Here is a 17,213-nt window from a genome sequence, read left to right as displayed (position 1 = left end):
GGGGTTTGTTTTACTTTCCTTAGCAATGAGTCTTTCAGTTTCCACTTTTGCTAAATGTATTTGTTTTTTACACATTTTATTTTTTTCTCTATAACTTTTTATTGCTTCTTCATTGCCTTTTTGTTTTAGCTTCTTAAATGCCTTGTTCTTGTTATTTATTGCCCTTTTTACATCCTTATTTAGCCACATTGGTGTTTTCCTATTCCTGGCCCTTTTATTTCTGTATAGTATGGCTAGCTCGCAGTGGGTGTGTAAAACTGATTTAAATATTTCCCATTTATTTTCTGTGATCCTATTTTTGAGGACATTGTCCCAATCAATTCGGCAAAGGTCCTCTGTAAGCTGATCAAACTTTGCTTTCCTGAAATTCAGCGTTTTTGTAACCCCCTTCCAGGGCACCTTACTGAAGGACAAGTGGAATTGTATTATATTGTGGTCACTGTTCCCTAGGTGCCCATCGACTCGTACTTCTGTTATTCTATCTTGCCTGTTGCTTAAAATTAAGTCCAGAAGGGCTGTCCCTCTAGTTGGGCCCTGCACAAGTTATGACAGATAATTATCCTTGGTCACTGACAGAAATTGGTTTCCTTTCTGAGATACGCAGGTTTCAGTTTCCCAGTCTATGTCGGGGTAGTTGAAGTCCCCCATAATAATCACCTCATTGTGATTTACTGCTTTGTCTATTTGTTTCAATAATACATTTTCAGTGGTTTCTGTTATATTTGGTGGCTTATAACAAACCCCTATGAGGATTTTATTACTTTTCCCTCCTTGTATCTCCACCCATAGAGACTCCACCTCTTCATTTCCCTCTTGTATATCTTCTCTTAGTGTGGGCTTTAAAGTGGACTTTATATATAGACAGACGCCACCCCCTTTCCTTTTTTTGCGATCCCTCCTAAACAAATCATATCCTTGCAAGTTAGCCGCCCAGTCATAGCTGTCGTTTAACCATGTCTCAGTTATTCCTACTATGTCGTATTTTTCCTGATACATTACCAACTCCAGATCTTCAATCTTGTTGGTCAGGCTTCTTGCGTTGGTCAGCATGCAGGAAAGAAGTTTTGCTTCCTTTTTCTTAGCTTCATTCTGAGTACCCTGTCTTGGGTCCTCTTTACCACATCTAGTATCCTTGGTTAGTTTGTCCTTCTGCTGCATGTTCTTGTCTGCTGTTTTTCCTCCCATCCCCTCTTCTTCTAGTTTAAAGCCCTCCTGATGAGTGTGGCAAGTCTTCTGGCGAATATGTGTTTCCCAGGTTTTGTGAGGTGTATCCCATCTCTTGCGAGAAGTCCATCGTAGAAGTAATTCACACCATGGTCCAAGAATCCAAATCCTTGCTGCCTGCACCACCATCATAGCCAGTTGTTCACCTCTAGTATCCTATTCCATCGTCTGATGCCATGACCATCGACTGGGAGGATTGATGAGAAAACAACCTGTTCCGTTCCTTTATTTTCTTCCCCAGAATTTCAAAGTCTTCGCAGATAGTTGGTAGGTCATTTCTTGCCGTGTCGTTTGTGCCTACATGTATCAGTAGGAAAGGGTAGTCGTCCTTGCATTTGAGGATAGTTGGTATCCTGTTGGCCACATCCTTGATTTTTGCTCCTGGGAGGCAGCATACTTCTCGTGCGGTTATGTCCGGCCTGCATATAGTTGGCTCCGTGCCTCTTAGTTCTGAGTCCCCCATAACTACCACTCTTCTATTCTTTCCGGACGCACTGCTTGTTGCTCGTGAGTGTTTTTGAGTGTCATTTGTTTCCGCTTTTGTTGACAGAGTAACTTCTTTTGTTGATAGGGTATCTTCTCTTGTAGATACGGTATCATCCTGAGCTGTGCCATTTTCATTCTCCAGCATGAGGGCTTCATATTGGTTGCTAAGCTGTGTGGGTGGTGATGACCACTTGATCTGTTTGCTTCTTTTCTTCACATGGCTCCAATTTCAGCCTCTGTATGTGCTCTGAAGCTTTTCTCACTTTCCGTATCCTGAATGGTTGCTTCTGCTTCATCCAAGAAGTCCTCATGTTCTTTAATTACCTTCAATGTTGCTATTCTTTCTTCCTGTCCGTGCACCTTTTCCTCTAAGAGGGCAACAAGTTTGCAATGTCTGACAGGTAAAGTTGAGTTTTTGGGCCGGAAGATCCGTAAACATGTAGCATGTGTTGCAGGTGACCATGTGGATTTTCTTCTCTTCCATACTGCTATTGCTGATGCAGTCTATGATGGTGATGCAGTCTATGATGGTGGTTTTGCGATGTCTTCAAACAGCAAGACCCGACAAGGCCCAGCGATCGATCAGCTTAAGGCGACTCTTCTCCTCTTCCCAGAATGTACCGGAAATTTGCACATGAGCTTCCTGCTTCTCCAATCCCTGGTATGCACCCATAGATTAAGCAGGCTCTTACTGATACATAAATGCCAAACCTGAGGACGCTAAATGTGGTTTAGGCACACTGGGGTTAAGAAGGGAAAGGGGCATTTGGATTTGGGAGCGCTGGATTTCTTTTTGCGGCGAGGAGCCATTGCACTTTTCCAGAGCTTTTGTACTACTAGTAACGTGAAAGCCTCCTGTATTTCCATTGACAGATGACGGACCTGAGTGGGTTTTTTTTTTTGTGTGGATTGAGTTGAACCTTTTATTAGGAACATTTTACATAATAATTTAGATCACGTTTATTCTGTACTCTACACTGAGCACTTACATCGGGGTTTCCATCTAAATCTCTGACTGTCATGATTCAGATGAAATCCCCCAATGGATCAATTCACTATAATAAGGAAATAGACTAACTCTGGACTCTGTCTAGCCTCTGTTCAGTTGTGTCCTTCTTTTCAGAGGTGCACAAAACTGTGGCCAACTGCAATTTTATGCACTCTTACAAAGACAAACAGTGTCGGATCATAGGTCAGACAGTGTCCACAGTGCCTCCATCTGCCTTATTATAAGGAATCTTCCGCCGAGGGTTCTATCTGAATCACGTATTTCAGAGAGTTACATGGAAATCCCGGTGTAAGCACTTAGCGTAGAGCGCAGGATGAAAGTGAGCCGAGTCTTACTGCGATCTTTGGGAGCAGATTGAACAAATCAGCAGCATGTCAAGAATTGGGTTTTATTTATTTTTTTCTGCTGTTCGTCATGTAGTACAAGTCACTTGGTGACTTTATTGTTTGGGTCGGTGCGATTACTGTGATAAGAGATTTATATTAGTTTCTTTATGTTTGGCTGCTATCACACACTAAAAAATGCTTTTTCTTGCATTGCCATGTTTTGAGAGCGATAATTTTGCTATATAACTGCCAGCAGAGTAATATGAAGGGGTTTTTTTGCGGGACGAGTTGACGTTTTTATTGGTACTGTTTTCAGGCACATAACATTTTTCGATTTCTTTCTTTTATGATTTTTGGTAGGCATAATAAACAAAAAGCAGCAATTCAGAAATTGTATTTTAGAATTTTTTTTATGGTGTTCACCGTGAAGTAAAAGTAATAAGGCAGCTATATCTTTAATTCAGGTCAGTACAATTATAGCAATGCCACATGTATATCTTCTTTTGGAATATTTTGACGCTTCTACACAATAAAAACTATTGTATAGATAAAATTATTGTTTTTACTTCATTCTATTCTGAGAGCTCTAGCTTTTTTTTTATTTCTCCATAGATGGAGCTGTATTGTGGCTTATTTTTTGTGGGACAATTTTTATTTCCATTCAACCTTTTGATTGCATTTTATTTCACTTTTTGTTCGTCACGATGATGAAAAAGCATATTTTTTTCTACGGTGTTCACTGAAGGGGTTAACTAGTGAGACAGTTGTATAGGTGTGATAGTTCCGGAGGCGGCAATACCAAATATGTGTACTTTTAATCTTTATTTTTGTTTTTACATAAATATATATATATATATATATATATACCGTATATATTCAAATATAAGCTGTTTTTCAGCACATTTTTTTGTTCTAAAAAACGCCCCCCTCGGCTTATACATGAGTCTTTGTCCCAGAAGCCAGAGGGGGAGCAGCAGGTCACAGGAGTCAGGAGCCTGCGGCTGTAACTGTGCCCACTGCTAAAGAGAAATGAATATTCACTGCACTGGCAATGAATATTCATTTCTCTTATAGCGCACACAGTTACAGCCGAAGCTGCCGGCTTCCAGCAGCTGTATAAAAAAAAAAAAAAAAAACCTACTTACCTTCCCTGCGCACCCTCGCAGCATCTTGTTCCGGCTTCCAGCAGCTTCTGTGGCTACGCGATCACGTGTCCCAGCTGAGTGGAGAGCGGTGAATATTCACTACCTTAATAAGCGGGGATACGTGATCGCTCGGCCGTAGGAGCTGCTGAAAGCCGGAACAACATGATGCTCCAAGGGCACGCAGGGAAGGTAAGTAGGAGGTTTTTTTCTTTTTTTTAATGCCTTTCTCATGGGGGCCATGCATACCAGGACAGGGATGAGGGGTCGTGCATACCAGGACAGGGATGAGGAGCCATTCAGACAAGGACAGGGATAAGCAGCCATGCAGACAAGAATGGTGATAAGTAGCCATGCAGACAAGTATAGGGATGAGGAACCATGCATACCAGAATAGGGATTAGGGGACAATGCATACCCGGCTTACACTTGAGTCAATGTTTTCCCTATTTTTGTGGCAAAATTAGGTGCCTTGGCTTATACTCGGGTTGACTTATTCACGAGTATATACGGTATATTTATTGGCATAATATTAATTTCATTTTTTTATTTTGTGATTTTTATTTTTTTTTGCTACTATTTTTTTTTCTTTACTTTTTTCTTAGTCCCTCTATGGAACCTTAACGTTTATTAGTCTGATCACTGTCATAATGCATAATGTATTATATATGTAAGTTTTACACTGACAGAAACTTTTTAGACCATGCTCCTGGCATGGTCTAAGCAAGCCACATGACAATGATCAGGCCCTCGCAATGACGTTGCGGCGACGCTGATCAGAAGGGAGAGTGAGCCCCCTCCCGTCTCCTAGCCTCCCAAATGCTGTCATCAATATCGATGGCAGCATTTTGGTGTTAAACAGCTGGGGTAGTGCGGGCACTGCTGTTGCGAGTGACAGCCAGGGCACAGCTATCACATAAGCTGACCTCTCGGTGGCGATCGCGTGGGCACAACTCCTCCTCTACGCATATGGGTATGTCAAAGACCGTGAAGGAATTAAAGGGGTTTTCTTGTTTGAAAATTTTTTTTAGGACCCCTTTTATTTCTAATCCAGACAAACAGCACATTACTCCTTCTGGAATACCTGCCACCTTGATGCCTTACAAGGACAAGCAATGAATTATAATGGGTACCATCTAATGCTTAATTTTCTTTCTGGTTGTGCTGCAGGGAAGTTTGTGACTTATTTTTGGGCTTCCCCTCTGATCAACTTATTGTTTCGTAAAATTTTTGAATAAAAGGGTTTGTTATAAGACCTTTAGGTATAGACATCTAAAAGATAAATTACTGTTACAGGGATAATATCAGAAACTTACTTCCTCCTTCAAACTATTAAAGTGAACCTGCTAATACATGCTGTCCTCCTTGTTTTTCTGATCCAATTTTGGAGATACCAGGGACGTTGAGGTAGGAAGAGGCTGCTCACACTGCTGTCCACCCCATCTTTCTTATCTAAAGTTGTAGATACCAGGGGTGCTGAGGTAAGAAGAGGCTGCTCACATTGCTGTCCAACAAGTCTACCTGATCTATTACTGGAGATACTAGGGGTTCTGAGATAAGAAAAGCCTGCTCACTCGGCTGTCCATCCTGTATTTCTTTTCTAATACTGGAGATTCCAGTGATGCTGAGGAAAGAAGAGGCCACTCACATTGCTGTCCACCCTGTATTTCTGATCTAATACTGGTGATACCAGGGGTGCGGAGGTAAGAAGAAGCTGCTCACACTGCTGTCCGCCATGTCTATCTAATCTAATACGGGATATATCAGTGGCGCTGAGGTAAGAAAAGGCTTCTCACACTGCTGTTCACCCTGTTTACCTGATGTAATACTGGAGATACCAGAAGTGCTGAGGTAAGAAGAGGCTGCTCACACTGCTGTCCACCATGTCTTTCTTAATACTGAGCAGCTGCTGTGACCTGAAGATAGCTTGATAGTATGTGGTATATGTTATCTCTTATTGCACATGCAAACAGGCCTTTGTCCTATTGACATTTTAAGACAGGTTTCTGCCAATGTAACAAAACGGTGTCCATTTTAATTCTGTAGTGATTTCCGTATATACTCAAGTATACGCCAGTGCTGAAAAGGCCCCCCCCCTCGACTTACACTCGTGTCATTGTCCCAGAAGACGAGGGGGAGCTGCGGGTCACAAGAGGCAGGAGCCGGTGGCTGCGGCTAAGTCCTGTGCATGCTCCTAAAGAGAACAGCAGCAACCGGGCTATCACGGGTGTGCGCTACTTAAGAGTAATGAGTATTCACCTCTCTCCACTCCCATAGGCGTGGAGAGAGGTCAATATTCCCTTACTGAGTGGGGACACGTGATTGCTCGACCGCAGGAGCTACTGGCACTGAAACAAGATGCTGCGAGGGAGCACAGGGACTGTAAGTAGGACGTTTGTCTTTTTTTATATATATTCTTTTCTCATGGGGGCCTTGCATACAAGGATAGGGATGAGATGGCCATGCATACCAGGATAGGGATGAGGTGGCCATGCATACAAGGATTGGGATGAGGGGGCCATGCATACAAGGATAGGGATGAGGAACCATGCATACCAGGATAGGGAGGAGGGGACAATGTTTACCCGGATTATACTCAAGTCATTAAGTTTTCACAGTTTTTCATGGCAAAATTAGGTGCCTCAGCTTATTCTCGGGTCGTCTTATACACGAGTATATACAGTACTTCCTTAGATAAAATGACTATGATTTGCTAATTTAAAAGTATTTTGGCATTTATATACAAAGACCATTCCTTTCAGTTATTTTTTCTATTTATGGAGAACCTCTTTAAACTGTAACATTGTATTGAAACATACTATATGACAGTAGAATTAAGGTACTGTCACACTTAGCGATGCACCAGCGATCCCGACCAGCGATATGACGCGGTCAGGATCGCTGGTACATCGCTAAGTGGTCGCTAGTGAGCTGCCACACAGGCAGATCTCACCAGCGACATCGCTGGGGACGGGAGTCGCTACTTACCTGTCACACTAGGCGATCCTGCGTACTCCCGCCCGGCTCCACGCTCGTCGCTCGTCTCTCCACAGGAAGCGCCGCAGGAAACTGACGACGAGAAACAGTCCTGGACGTTCTCGCGCGATCAGCGATAACCAGCGGGGGAGCCGGTCGTAGGTAAGTATCACACACCGCGATATCGCTAGCAATATCGCTATAACGTCACAAGTTATAGCGATATCGCTTAGTGTGACAGTACCTTTAGTAACCTCCAGTTTTGCTTTCAGTCGTTGGTTAATAATTTAAAAAAAAATCATTTTCTGTAGATTCTACCACAAATCTGTCAACACAATCAGGGTAAGATTATACCTGTACGGTGTGATAATGTCTTTGGCTCTATCTGCAAACAAGTTATCTAATCTGTAAAGAGGGGAGGTGACAGGAACAAGGATTTTATTTTTTTGGTTAATATAAAATCGTAAATGTAGATCAGTTATAAGTCAGGTCATGCTCATAGCAGCTAAACCTGTCTTATTTTTAATAATGTGAGTTCTCCATCTGATGGATTTTCAATTAATAGAAATTGAAATCATATTGCCTCTTGAGGCATGGTATTGAAAACAGAAATTGTGTTAAATGTTAAAATTGACTGTAGATTTCCTGTGAAGTTAAATTTATTTTTCACTTATCAGGTAATTAGCTTCAATGTACCTTGGAAGCACAGTGTGTTAGTTTGCATGACTGGAGATTTGCTATTTTCAGCTTGGGAGGAAATTACATGACATTGGAAATGCCCATGATGTGGATTTGACCACCATGTATGGTAAAAGAGCTTTGCAATTCTGATTACAACAGCACTCATTACTAACAATGATGATACAGATGGATAAACAATTATCCGTTCATTTATTCATTTTTAAGCTGTATGATCTGCTTAGTAGAAAGAGCATGCCACTAATTTAAATGAACCGTCTGTGAGATAATGGTATAAAGCTCAAATGGATATTTGTATGCACATGCCAACTTCACCCAGTTTTATATAGTTGGCAGACTGTACAACAGAACTTTTTCTCGGTTTGTTCAAAAGTTAATCACCATGTTTAAAAAAAAAAAAAAAAAAAAAGTCAGCTTAACTACTCTTGTATTTAAAAGAAGTTTTCATAAATATTCCTGTCCCGGGTGCTTCTATAAGAGCACCTGTAAGGTCTCGTGGCTTGTCCTTGTTTGTGAATGCTTGCATACTCTCTGAAATAATTCTGGAGCATATTTTTTGCTCTCTCCTTTGTGCTGTTACCCTGTTATTACTTATGGAAACATATTAATAAATTAACAACTGCCGTCGGCCTTATGATAATGTGACTTAGCATTCGGCTGTCAGTGTTACGATGCTGGTGTAGCACTGCTGGAATCCAGTGGTCGGAGGAGCAAAAGCAAGGAACCGCAATCGGTAATAAGTCCTTGGAGATAGCAAAGGAGTTGTAGGAAACAATACGGAGATAAATGAGCACAGTCTGGATAAGAAAGTTTAGGAGCTGGAAACTGGAGCTAGACTTAAGGCCCCGTCACACATAGCAATCTCGCTAGCGAGATCGCTGCTGAGTCACAACTTTTGTGACACAACAGCGATCTCACCAGCGAGATCACTGTGTGTGACAGCGATCAGCGACCGGCCCCCCTGCTGATATCGCTGATCGCTGCAAGAAACCTCTGGACATTTTTTTTCGTCGCTGATCTCCCGCTGGCCAGCACGCATCGCTGCGTGTGACAGGCGGGAGACCAGCGATCAGCTGTAAAATAATAAAAAAAAAAAAAAAAAAATATTGTTATTCTCACCTTCTGACGTCCCGCGCAGCATTCCCGCCTCTCTCCACGCTCCGATCCCAGTAATCTTTTGCAAGAATGAACGCGAGACTTCGCGATCCCGCGAGAACGGACGTCATTGCGGTAATTCTCGCAAAGGATTACTGGGACCGGAGCGAGGAGGGAGGCGGGAATGCTGCGCGGGACGTCGGAAGGTGAGAATAACAATATTTTTTATTTTAATTCTATTTTTTACATGGATCCCTGCATCAGCGCTAATGAACACAGCGATGCCGCGCGCTCGGCATCGCTGTGCTAATCGCTGGTGAAGCTGTCTGTATGACAGCTCACCAGCGATCACATAGCGACTTACCAGCGATCCTGACACGTTGATATCGTTGTCGGGATCGCTGGTAAGTTGCTATGTGTGACTCCAGCTTAACAGCTAGACACAATACTCAAGCAATGAGTGAAAGATCCATGTGGCTTTAAGTAGGTGAAACAGGAAACTCGTATATTACTTACCAGTAATGTGTTTTTTCTGAACCCATGACGGCACCACGAGAGAGGGGATCCGCCCATTAAGGATAGGAAACCTTCAAGATAAAAAGGATGGCTCCTCTCTCCGCAACAGTTGGTTTACAGACCACGAGAGGAACTTCCAGGTTATTGTACACCTTAAATATATACATCTATATCCCTATTCGTCCTTAACCACCAACAGCACCCAAAATTAGGGTGATTAAAAAGAAAGAAAGAACTGCCAAACAGAAAGTGAAACAGAAACACATTACCGGTATGTAATATACGTGTTTTTCAGTCACCCATGACAGCACCACGAGAGAATTACTGAGAATTACTCAAACTTAGGGAGGGACAGTAGATCCCTTCTCCCAAATGTGAGGTCAGAGGAGGCAGACAGACCTAGCCTATAGTGTTTATAGGAGATGGATGGAGAGGACAATGTGGCCGCCTTACAAGTCTGGTCGATGGAGACATCCGCCTTTTCTGCCCAGGATGCCGCCAAGACTATTGCAATATATAAGAGGCTGAGGAAATAAGCAAGCGCAATAGGGTCTTATCCGGGTGATGTTAGGAATAAATGATAAGAGATTTACTCACCTATTCCAGGAGAGATAAGAGCACATAAGTCGACTGTCAGCTGCTGCACGCCCGAAGGTCCACTTCGTGACCGCCAATGTGAATCCTTATGGATAAGATATTTTTCGGACTTACTGTGCGCTGCTTGACAAAGTTCAGTGATGCACCATAAAGGGGTTAAAACGTTTATTTCCCAACGCGTTTCGAAGTTTCTAATACTTCTTCCTCAGGGGATGACATGAAGTCTTATGGTGCATCACTGAACTTTGTCAAGCAGCGCACAGTAAGTCCGAAAAATATCTTATCCATAAGGATTCGCCAAGACTATTGCGGAATGTGCCTTAAGACCTTCTGGGATGGCCGTACCTGCACTGACATAAGCCAACTTAATAGCTTCTCTGACCCATCCTTGCTAAGGTTCTCTTGGACACCTTAAGAACTTTTCTGGACCATTGGAATGCTATAAAAAGGGCACTTTATTTCCTTCATGTTTCTGTGACTGCCAAAATATTGAAGTAAATATCTCCTAACATCTAAGGTATGTATTTTTTCTTCCTTAGGGTTTCTAGGGTTAGTACAGAAAGATGGTAAAATAATCTCCTGCAATCTATGGAATTTTGTAACTACTTTAGGGAAATATCCGGTGGGTCTAAACTCATAACTACCCTATCCTCCAGTACCTGAGTGTACAGGGGATCTGCTTGCAAAGTCTGGATGTCACTTATTCTGCGGGCCGATGTTAGGGCTATCAATAGGGATGTTTTTAGCGACACTATTCTATCTGAAGCAAAATGCAAGGCTAAATTTAAGTCATGGGGAGGGGTTCTACAGGAAAGGATTGACCTAGCCCTGCTACAGGCTTTGATAAACCTAGCGATCCACTTATTACCTGCCAGGATATAATTGTAAAGAGTCCCTAGGGCTGAAACCTGAACTTTAAGGGTGCTAACTGAGAGACCGAGTTCTAGTCCCATCTGAAGGAACTCCAGGATAGATGTTAAAGGGATCGCTCCCTCCAGATCTGCCCCCAAGGCAGATAAGAATTTCCTCCAGGTCCTGCCATAGATTTTTGTGGTTACCGCTTTTCTACTACTAAGTAAGGTAGAAACTAACCTAGCTGAAAACCCCTTTCTCTCTAAAATCGACCTCTCAAGTTCCAGGCTGTTAAATGCAGCCCAGAGACCTGAAGATGAAGAAAAGGCCCCTGGGACAGAAGATACTGGTCCTTTGGGAGAACCTATTGATCCCAGATTGACTTTGCTCTCAGACAAAAGAATCATGGCCTCTTTGGCCAAAGGGGAGCTATAAGGATAACTCTGGCCTCGCCTTCCCTGATCTTTCTCAGGATTAACGGGATGAGACACATCGGGGGAACGCATAGAATAGACCGAGGGTTTATTTCATCCTGAAGGCATCTACCATGTGAGAGCTTTCTCCTGGGTCTAGGGAGCAGAACTACTGGACCTTCCTGTTCTTTTTGGAGGCAAAAATGATCCATTCGAGGCAGACCCCACATGTCCACAATCTGATTGAAAACTGTCTTTGGAGACCACTCTCCTTGGCCTAGCGGTCTGCGGCTTAGGAAGTCTGCCTTGTAATTTTATTTTCCTCTGATATGCAGACGAAGTGCTCTTCTGCTGTTATAAATATCCGTCTTGCAATCATCAGTGGACAAGAGCGAGTACCCCCTTGGTGGTTTACATAGCCTATTGTGACCCAGTTGTCAGTGAGCACCCTCATATGGTGACCCCGCAGATGAGGCAGCAGCTCGTTTAATGCTGCTCCACCGCCAAGAGCTCCCAGCTGTTTGAGGAGGCTAACTTCTCTTCTCTTGACCAAGTTCCTTGTACCCAATGGTCGTCTAGGTGTGCTCCCACCCCCTGGGACTAGCATCCGTAGTAACCACCCTGGATACGTTTACCCAGGGTACCCCCTTGGTGCTGAATATACACCTTGCCACCTTAGAAGAGAGTGTACCACTGTCCCCGGAAGAGTCAGTCTGCCTTCCAACTGTCCCGAAAGACTATTTCGTTTTCCAAGACGCACCACTGTAGATCTCGTGCATGAAACTGGGCCCATCTGCCTACCGGAATACAGGTGGTCAGAGAACCCAACAGAAACATCGCCTTCTGGAGGGACATTTCCAGATTTGCCACTGTAGATGAGATTAGGCTTATGATCTTTCTTTCTTTTTCTTCCTGGAGACTGCATTCTTGTCTTTCTGAATCTTTCACTAGGCCCAGGAAGACTTTCCCCCACCTGGGAGATTGAGTCATTCCGAGGGCTTTTTGATTTCACATGAGGACCCTCCGAAGAAGCCCCTTCTAGATTGGTCTTCCACCTTATCCCCGTCTCTGGATGGCTGTTTGCAGGTGTATTGTCCTTTCTGAAAGGATCGCGAATGGATGTAAAAGGGGTTTCGTGGGAAACCCTTCTTGCTGTCCCATGCTTTCTCCAGTATTTCATCCAGGGGAGGGAACATAGATTGACTTTCGCCTGCATATCTCCTGTCCAACACTTTAGCCAGACTGCCCTGCGACCTGCATTAGACAGTGCTGCCGATCTTGCTGCCAACTTTGCCGAGTCTGCTGATGCATCAGCCAAGAAAGCTGCTGCCCCTTTAATGGTTGGGATTGATGCCAGGATAGTATCCCTTGGGACCTTCTGCTCCAGCTGATCCTCCAGGTTATCCAACCAGACCCTTAGAAACCTGGCTGAGCAAGTTGCCCCTATCGCTGGTCTCAGGGCCAATGCGGAGGCTTCCCAGGTCGCCCTCAGGAAGCTGTCTGTCTTCCTGTCTAACGGGTCCTTTAGTGAACCCAGATCTTCAAAAGGTAGGGAGAACCTCTTGGAGATTGGTACATCCTATTCAGGGGCCTTATCTCAAGAAGAAGTAGCCTCCTCTTCAAAAGGGTATTTTCTTTAAAAGGGGGTCAGAAAGTGCCCCTTTTTTCTGATTTCTCCCACTCCTTTTTAATGAGGTCCTGCACCTGTTTATTTACCGGGAAAGTCCTGCGTTTTCTCTGCTTGAGGCTTCCAAACATCATGTCCTGGACTGACTTTTTAGATTTCTGGTCTGCAAGCCCCATCATGGACCTTATGGACTTTACCAATCTATCAGTCTGATCTAATGGGAAATAATGACGACCCTCTGAGTTACTGCCTGATGAGGTGGAATTTATATCGGACTCACACACGCCCTCTTCCTCTGACCCTGCGCAATCATCTGACGACGGAGGGGACCGCCTAGATTTTTTTTCTCCCCTTAGAGCCCGTATCTTCTCAGTGGGACATTGATCTTACAGACCTCTGTACCTCCGTTTTGATCAAAGATCTCAGACTGGTAGCAAAATTAGGGATTCTTCCAAAATGGTCTGCTCTGTGCACTACTGACAAAGCTTTTATGACCATATCCTTGATAGCCCTTGCCCACAGAGGGGGCACTCCCTATGATTCGTCTTCACTGTAAGCTTCCTAGGGACCTCTTATCTCCCTCACCAGAACCGAAAAGAAGCAGAGAGACCTATGGAAAAAAAAAAGAGAGAGAAAAGGGTATTAGCACGTCTGAACTTTCACGTAGATCACCCACCATTCGGAAGCTTTTTTATGGGTACAGTATCGGGAGGTTGGACCACTTCCGAAATGTCTCCCTTAGAGACTGCGGACTCCTCGATTCTACTAGAGCTGCAACGGCTGCTGACTTCTGCAGTAACTTGCATACTGCCCCAATGACCCCCGCTGCTGCTGCCCCATCGATCCGTACATGGCTGCTTCCTATGGGTTTGAGATGGGCGCCATCTTTCAGATCGTTCTGCTGTTGCTTCTTCAGCTGCTGCTGCAGTGGTGGCAGTGACAGTGAAGGATGCTCCTGTGGAAGCTGTGCTTCCATCTTGCATCCCTTTCTGCCCACCAGTGGCCCCTTTACATACCATGCCTCCACGTGGGGACCGGTAGCCGGCATGCACCGCCGCTTCCGGTAACCACCCCGGAAGTCACATGTCCAGTGCGTCTGCGCAGCCAATGAGCACCAGCCCGAGTCCTGTCGGTGCTCCTTGCTGTCGGCGTTCAGGGAGGATGGACGAAGGGGTCCTTCCGTGGTGTCTTCCGTCCGTGAAGCTGTCACCAAGGTGAGAGCTATCTGCAGGCATCCGCCGTCGGCTTACCTCCTGCGGCCAGCTGGGAGACCATTTCTTCTTTTCCCCGGCACGTGGTGCGCTACATCGGGGATGCGTGGCTAATGGATACCATCAACCAGTGCCCCTCTCGTGCTTACTCAGGAAGGACACCCCCTTGGGGCCTCCGTGGTGCTTCCAGCTCCCTCTGGTGATGGCCACTGCATAGACGGTGCCCTGCCAAACCCCGGCCACCCCAGGGCCAGGTGTCCTCTTCTTTTGCCACACCGATCTACTGAGGGTTCCCCATGAAGGACAGGAAGCCAACTTCTGCAGAGAGAGGAGCCACTCTTTTTTTGTTTAGGTTTCCTGTCTTTGAAGGGCAGATCTCCTCTCTCATGGTGCTGTCACGGGTGACTGGAAAACATGATGGATTCCACAGGTTCAGAATCTGCCATCTTTTTAAAGGGCAATTGCACAACACAACAGCAACCTCCAGTGGTAAGGAGTGAAATTACAGCACAATTATCAAGGCGAACAATAGCAGCCACTAGCGGTAAAACTGTAAAGCAAGAATCCTGACAGCTGTCTCTCCCATACCCAGGTGCGCTCTCTGTTAGTGCTCCTATGTTTGCAATGAGAAAGCCGCCGACAGTCATCTCTGCCAGTGGTTTATCTCCAGGAGAACAAAGTGATTATTAGTCCGAAATTGGACATGTCCAATCTACATCTTCCGTGACAATCAGTTGGCCTACGCCCCCATTAGATTGTTGACTAAACCCATCAATATTGTTGGGTTTATACAAAATTCATCTGTGTATGGCGGCATTTAGTGTTTACCATTCTTTTAACAATGTGGTCTGTCACTATAAACTTCGCAAAAGTACATCACAATGCAATGAGCAGCAAGAAAAGATGGGGGATGCAAGTACTTCAAGTAAGGAGGTCTACCAGAGCCTCGTTGTTACTGTCCGGTCTGACGGCCAGTAGACCCCACTGCCCCTTTTTTCGCATAATGGAAAAGTAGTATTCATCATTGGGTGAACTCTGCTTGACAATCAAGAAGAAGCCATCTTTATGCAAGAGGCGTGAAAAACCACTCTAGAAGACATATTGATTGGGCTCCCAAGTCACTTGTGACCCTAAACATAGTGGTAAATGCAAATCGTTGTATCGTTCATTCTAATCAGAGACTTAGTTTGGACGATCTAAAACGCAGAAACGTGAATTATTACTGTGGACAACTACAAACTTTCCATTGTTTTTGTTTTTATATCTCACCCTTAATTGTTTATTATCCTGCCGACAAGGCTGGACAAGTACTAACACATAGATGAGTAGCAGAGTGAATGATGAGTGTAGTCCTAATTACTTGTCAGATTATGCTCTTATTTCTAAATGTATATTACATCAGTAATAGCGAACTAGAATATAAAGTCATTGCTCTAGATTAGTTGAAAACCTCATACTTTTATAAAGGGTGGAATAAAATCGAGAGACTCTGTAGTCTGCTGTGGTCATTTCATTGGGATTGAGCAGTGGACTAATGTGAACCGCTGCTGAAGACGAGAAAATGACAGAAGGTTTCCATGACAACTTCCTACACAGAAGTTTTCCCACATGAAGACTGCAGATAAAAATTGGCTCCATGTCCCCAATTTACTGTAAATCTGTATCCTGTATCATTCATTGTGACTTGCAGACTCTTACATTTTCTATTGGCCCTGTGCCCGTTGTATCTGCTTTATCAATAAATTGCGCCTACTCTTTATATGTCTAAGAATTTGGCTGCATAAATGATTTGAGAGTTTTCCTTATATGCTTGTATGCTTAGGAATCTGCTCCATTTATTAAGTACAGAGAACTATTCTATTCGCTAAAAATCTCAGCTTCACGTAGCCACCACTAGGGGTTCTTGTATATCTGGCTGTATGAGGTCCAGTGTCTTTGAAAAGGAACTGTATACAAGTCTGCCCCCTAGTGGCTGGCAAAGACAGATGAAATGTTTGAAGTATGTGCCTTGATATAATTGAAGAATTTTCTGCTCTAAAGAAATGGGCCGCTGCATCCTTTTAAAATATACATATTGAAGAAATAAACATTTGGCGTCAGTAATGCTACTGGTTTCTTAGTTAAAAAGGAAAAAAAAAATCGATATAATTTCATATTATGAGTTCCCATGGATACCTACCCATAAGCATTACTCATTACACCATGCACCCATCTGTTCACAAAAATAAATACATTAATTTAATGGGGCTGTCAGGTGTAAATCGATAAGTCTACAGTCACTCTGTATGACTGCAGACTTATGAATCCCCCCAGCGCACGCACTGTGCACTTGTATGGAGGCCTCACTCACTGGCCGGCCGCGTCACTAGACGGAGCGTGGTTTCGCTCTATACAAGTGTCTGGCGCGAAGGTCACCCCCACTGGCCAGGAATATGTATAACTCATACATAGCCTCCTGTCCCAGCTCAGAAACTGGCGAATCCCCGCATCACACAGTGCAATTTGGACTGAACAACCCCTTTAAAGATCAAAACAATTTATTTGGAGAAGATCAAATGGAAGTTTTGAACCTAGTGTAATCTGGTACAATATGCTGGACAACTACTATATTGGAAAAGTGCATCACTTTAATTGTATGGTGAATAATCTAAATTTGCTAAAACTAGAAAAAATTCTTCATTGTATATGGTTTTTATGTCATCAGGGCTTTTTTTTTTATTATTAAAGCTCAAAAATGTTTGCTGTTTATGTTTTAGGGACCAATATTCAAAGAATATCCAAGAGCAAGAAAATTTGGGAAAGGTAAGACATACATTATATGTCTCTACAACACGGGTGTATAGACTGCAGCCTGGGGGCTACATGTGGCCTGTGATGCCATTCTGTTTTCCCCAAACTCCATCACAAACATGGTTATGTCTGATGGCTGCTAGCTTGTATTTTGTGTGTCTAATGGGCCCGTTACACTAAGCGATATCGCTAGCAATATCGCTGTAACGTCACTGGTTTTGTGACACAGCAGCGATATTGCTAGCAATAT

General features: G+C 43.8%; 1 protein-coding gene across 3 annotated transcripts in view; it reads left to right on the top strand.

Moving 5' to 3' along the window:
- IFT81 (intraflagellar transport 81) overlaps positions 1-17,213 on the top strand; it is a 282,490-nt gene that overhangs the window by 247,974 nt on the left and 17,303 nt on the right. For 2 of the 3 annotated variants that reach the window (XM_073585958.1, XM_073585959.1), the window contains exon 18: positions 16,930-16,975. The exons of the other annotated variant lie outside the window; for it this stretch is intronic. In XM_073585958.1, coding sequence (XP_073442059.1) covers positions 16,930-16,975 — 46 coding nt within the window. The remainder of the gene's footprint in view (positions 1-16,929; positions 16,976-17,213) is intronic. 3 annotated transcript variants of the gene reach the window in all.

Source organism: Dendrobates tinctorius, unplaced genomic scaffold (assembly GCF_039654945.1).
Source record: "Dendrobates tinctorius isolate UK_male_01 unplaced genomic scaffold, ASM3965494v1 ptg000090l, whole genome shotgun sequence".
NCBI classification, from domain to species: domain Eukaryota; kingdom Metazoa; phylum Chordata; class Amphibia; order Anura; family Dendrobatidae; genus Dendrobates; species Dendrobates tinctorius.
The sequence above is the reverse complement of the archived record's forward strand: the minus strand, read 5'-3'. Positions and strand labels throughout refer to the sequence as shown.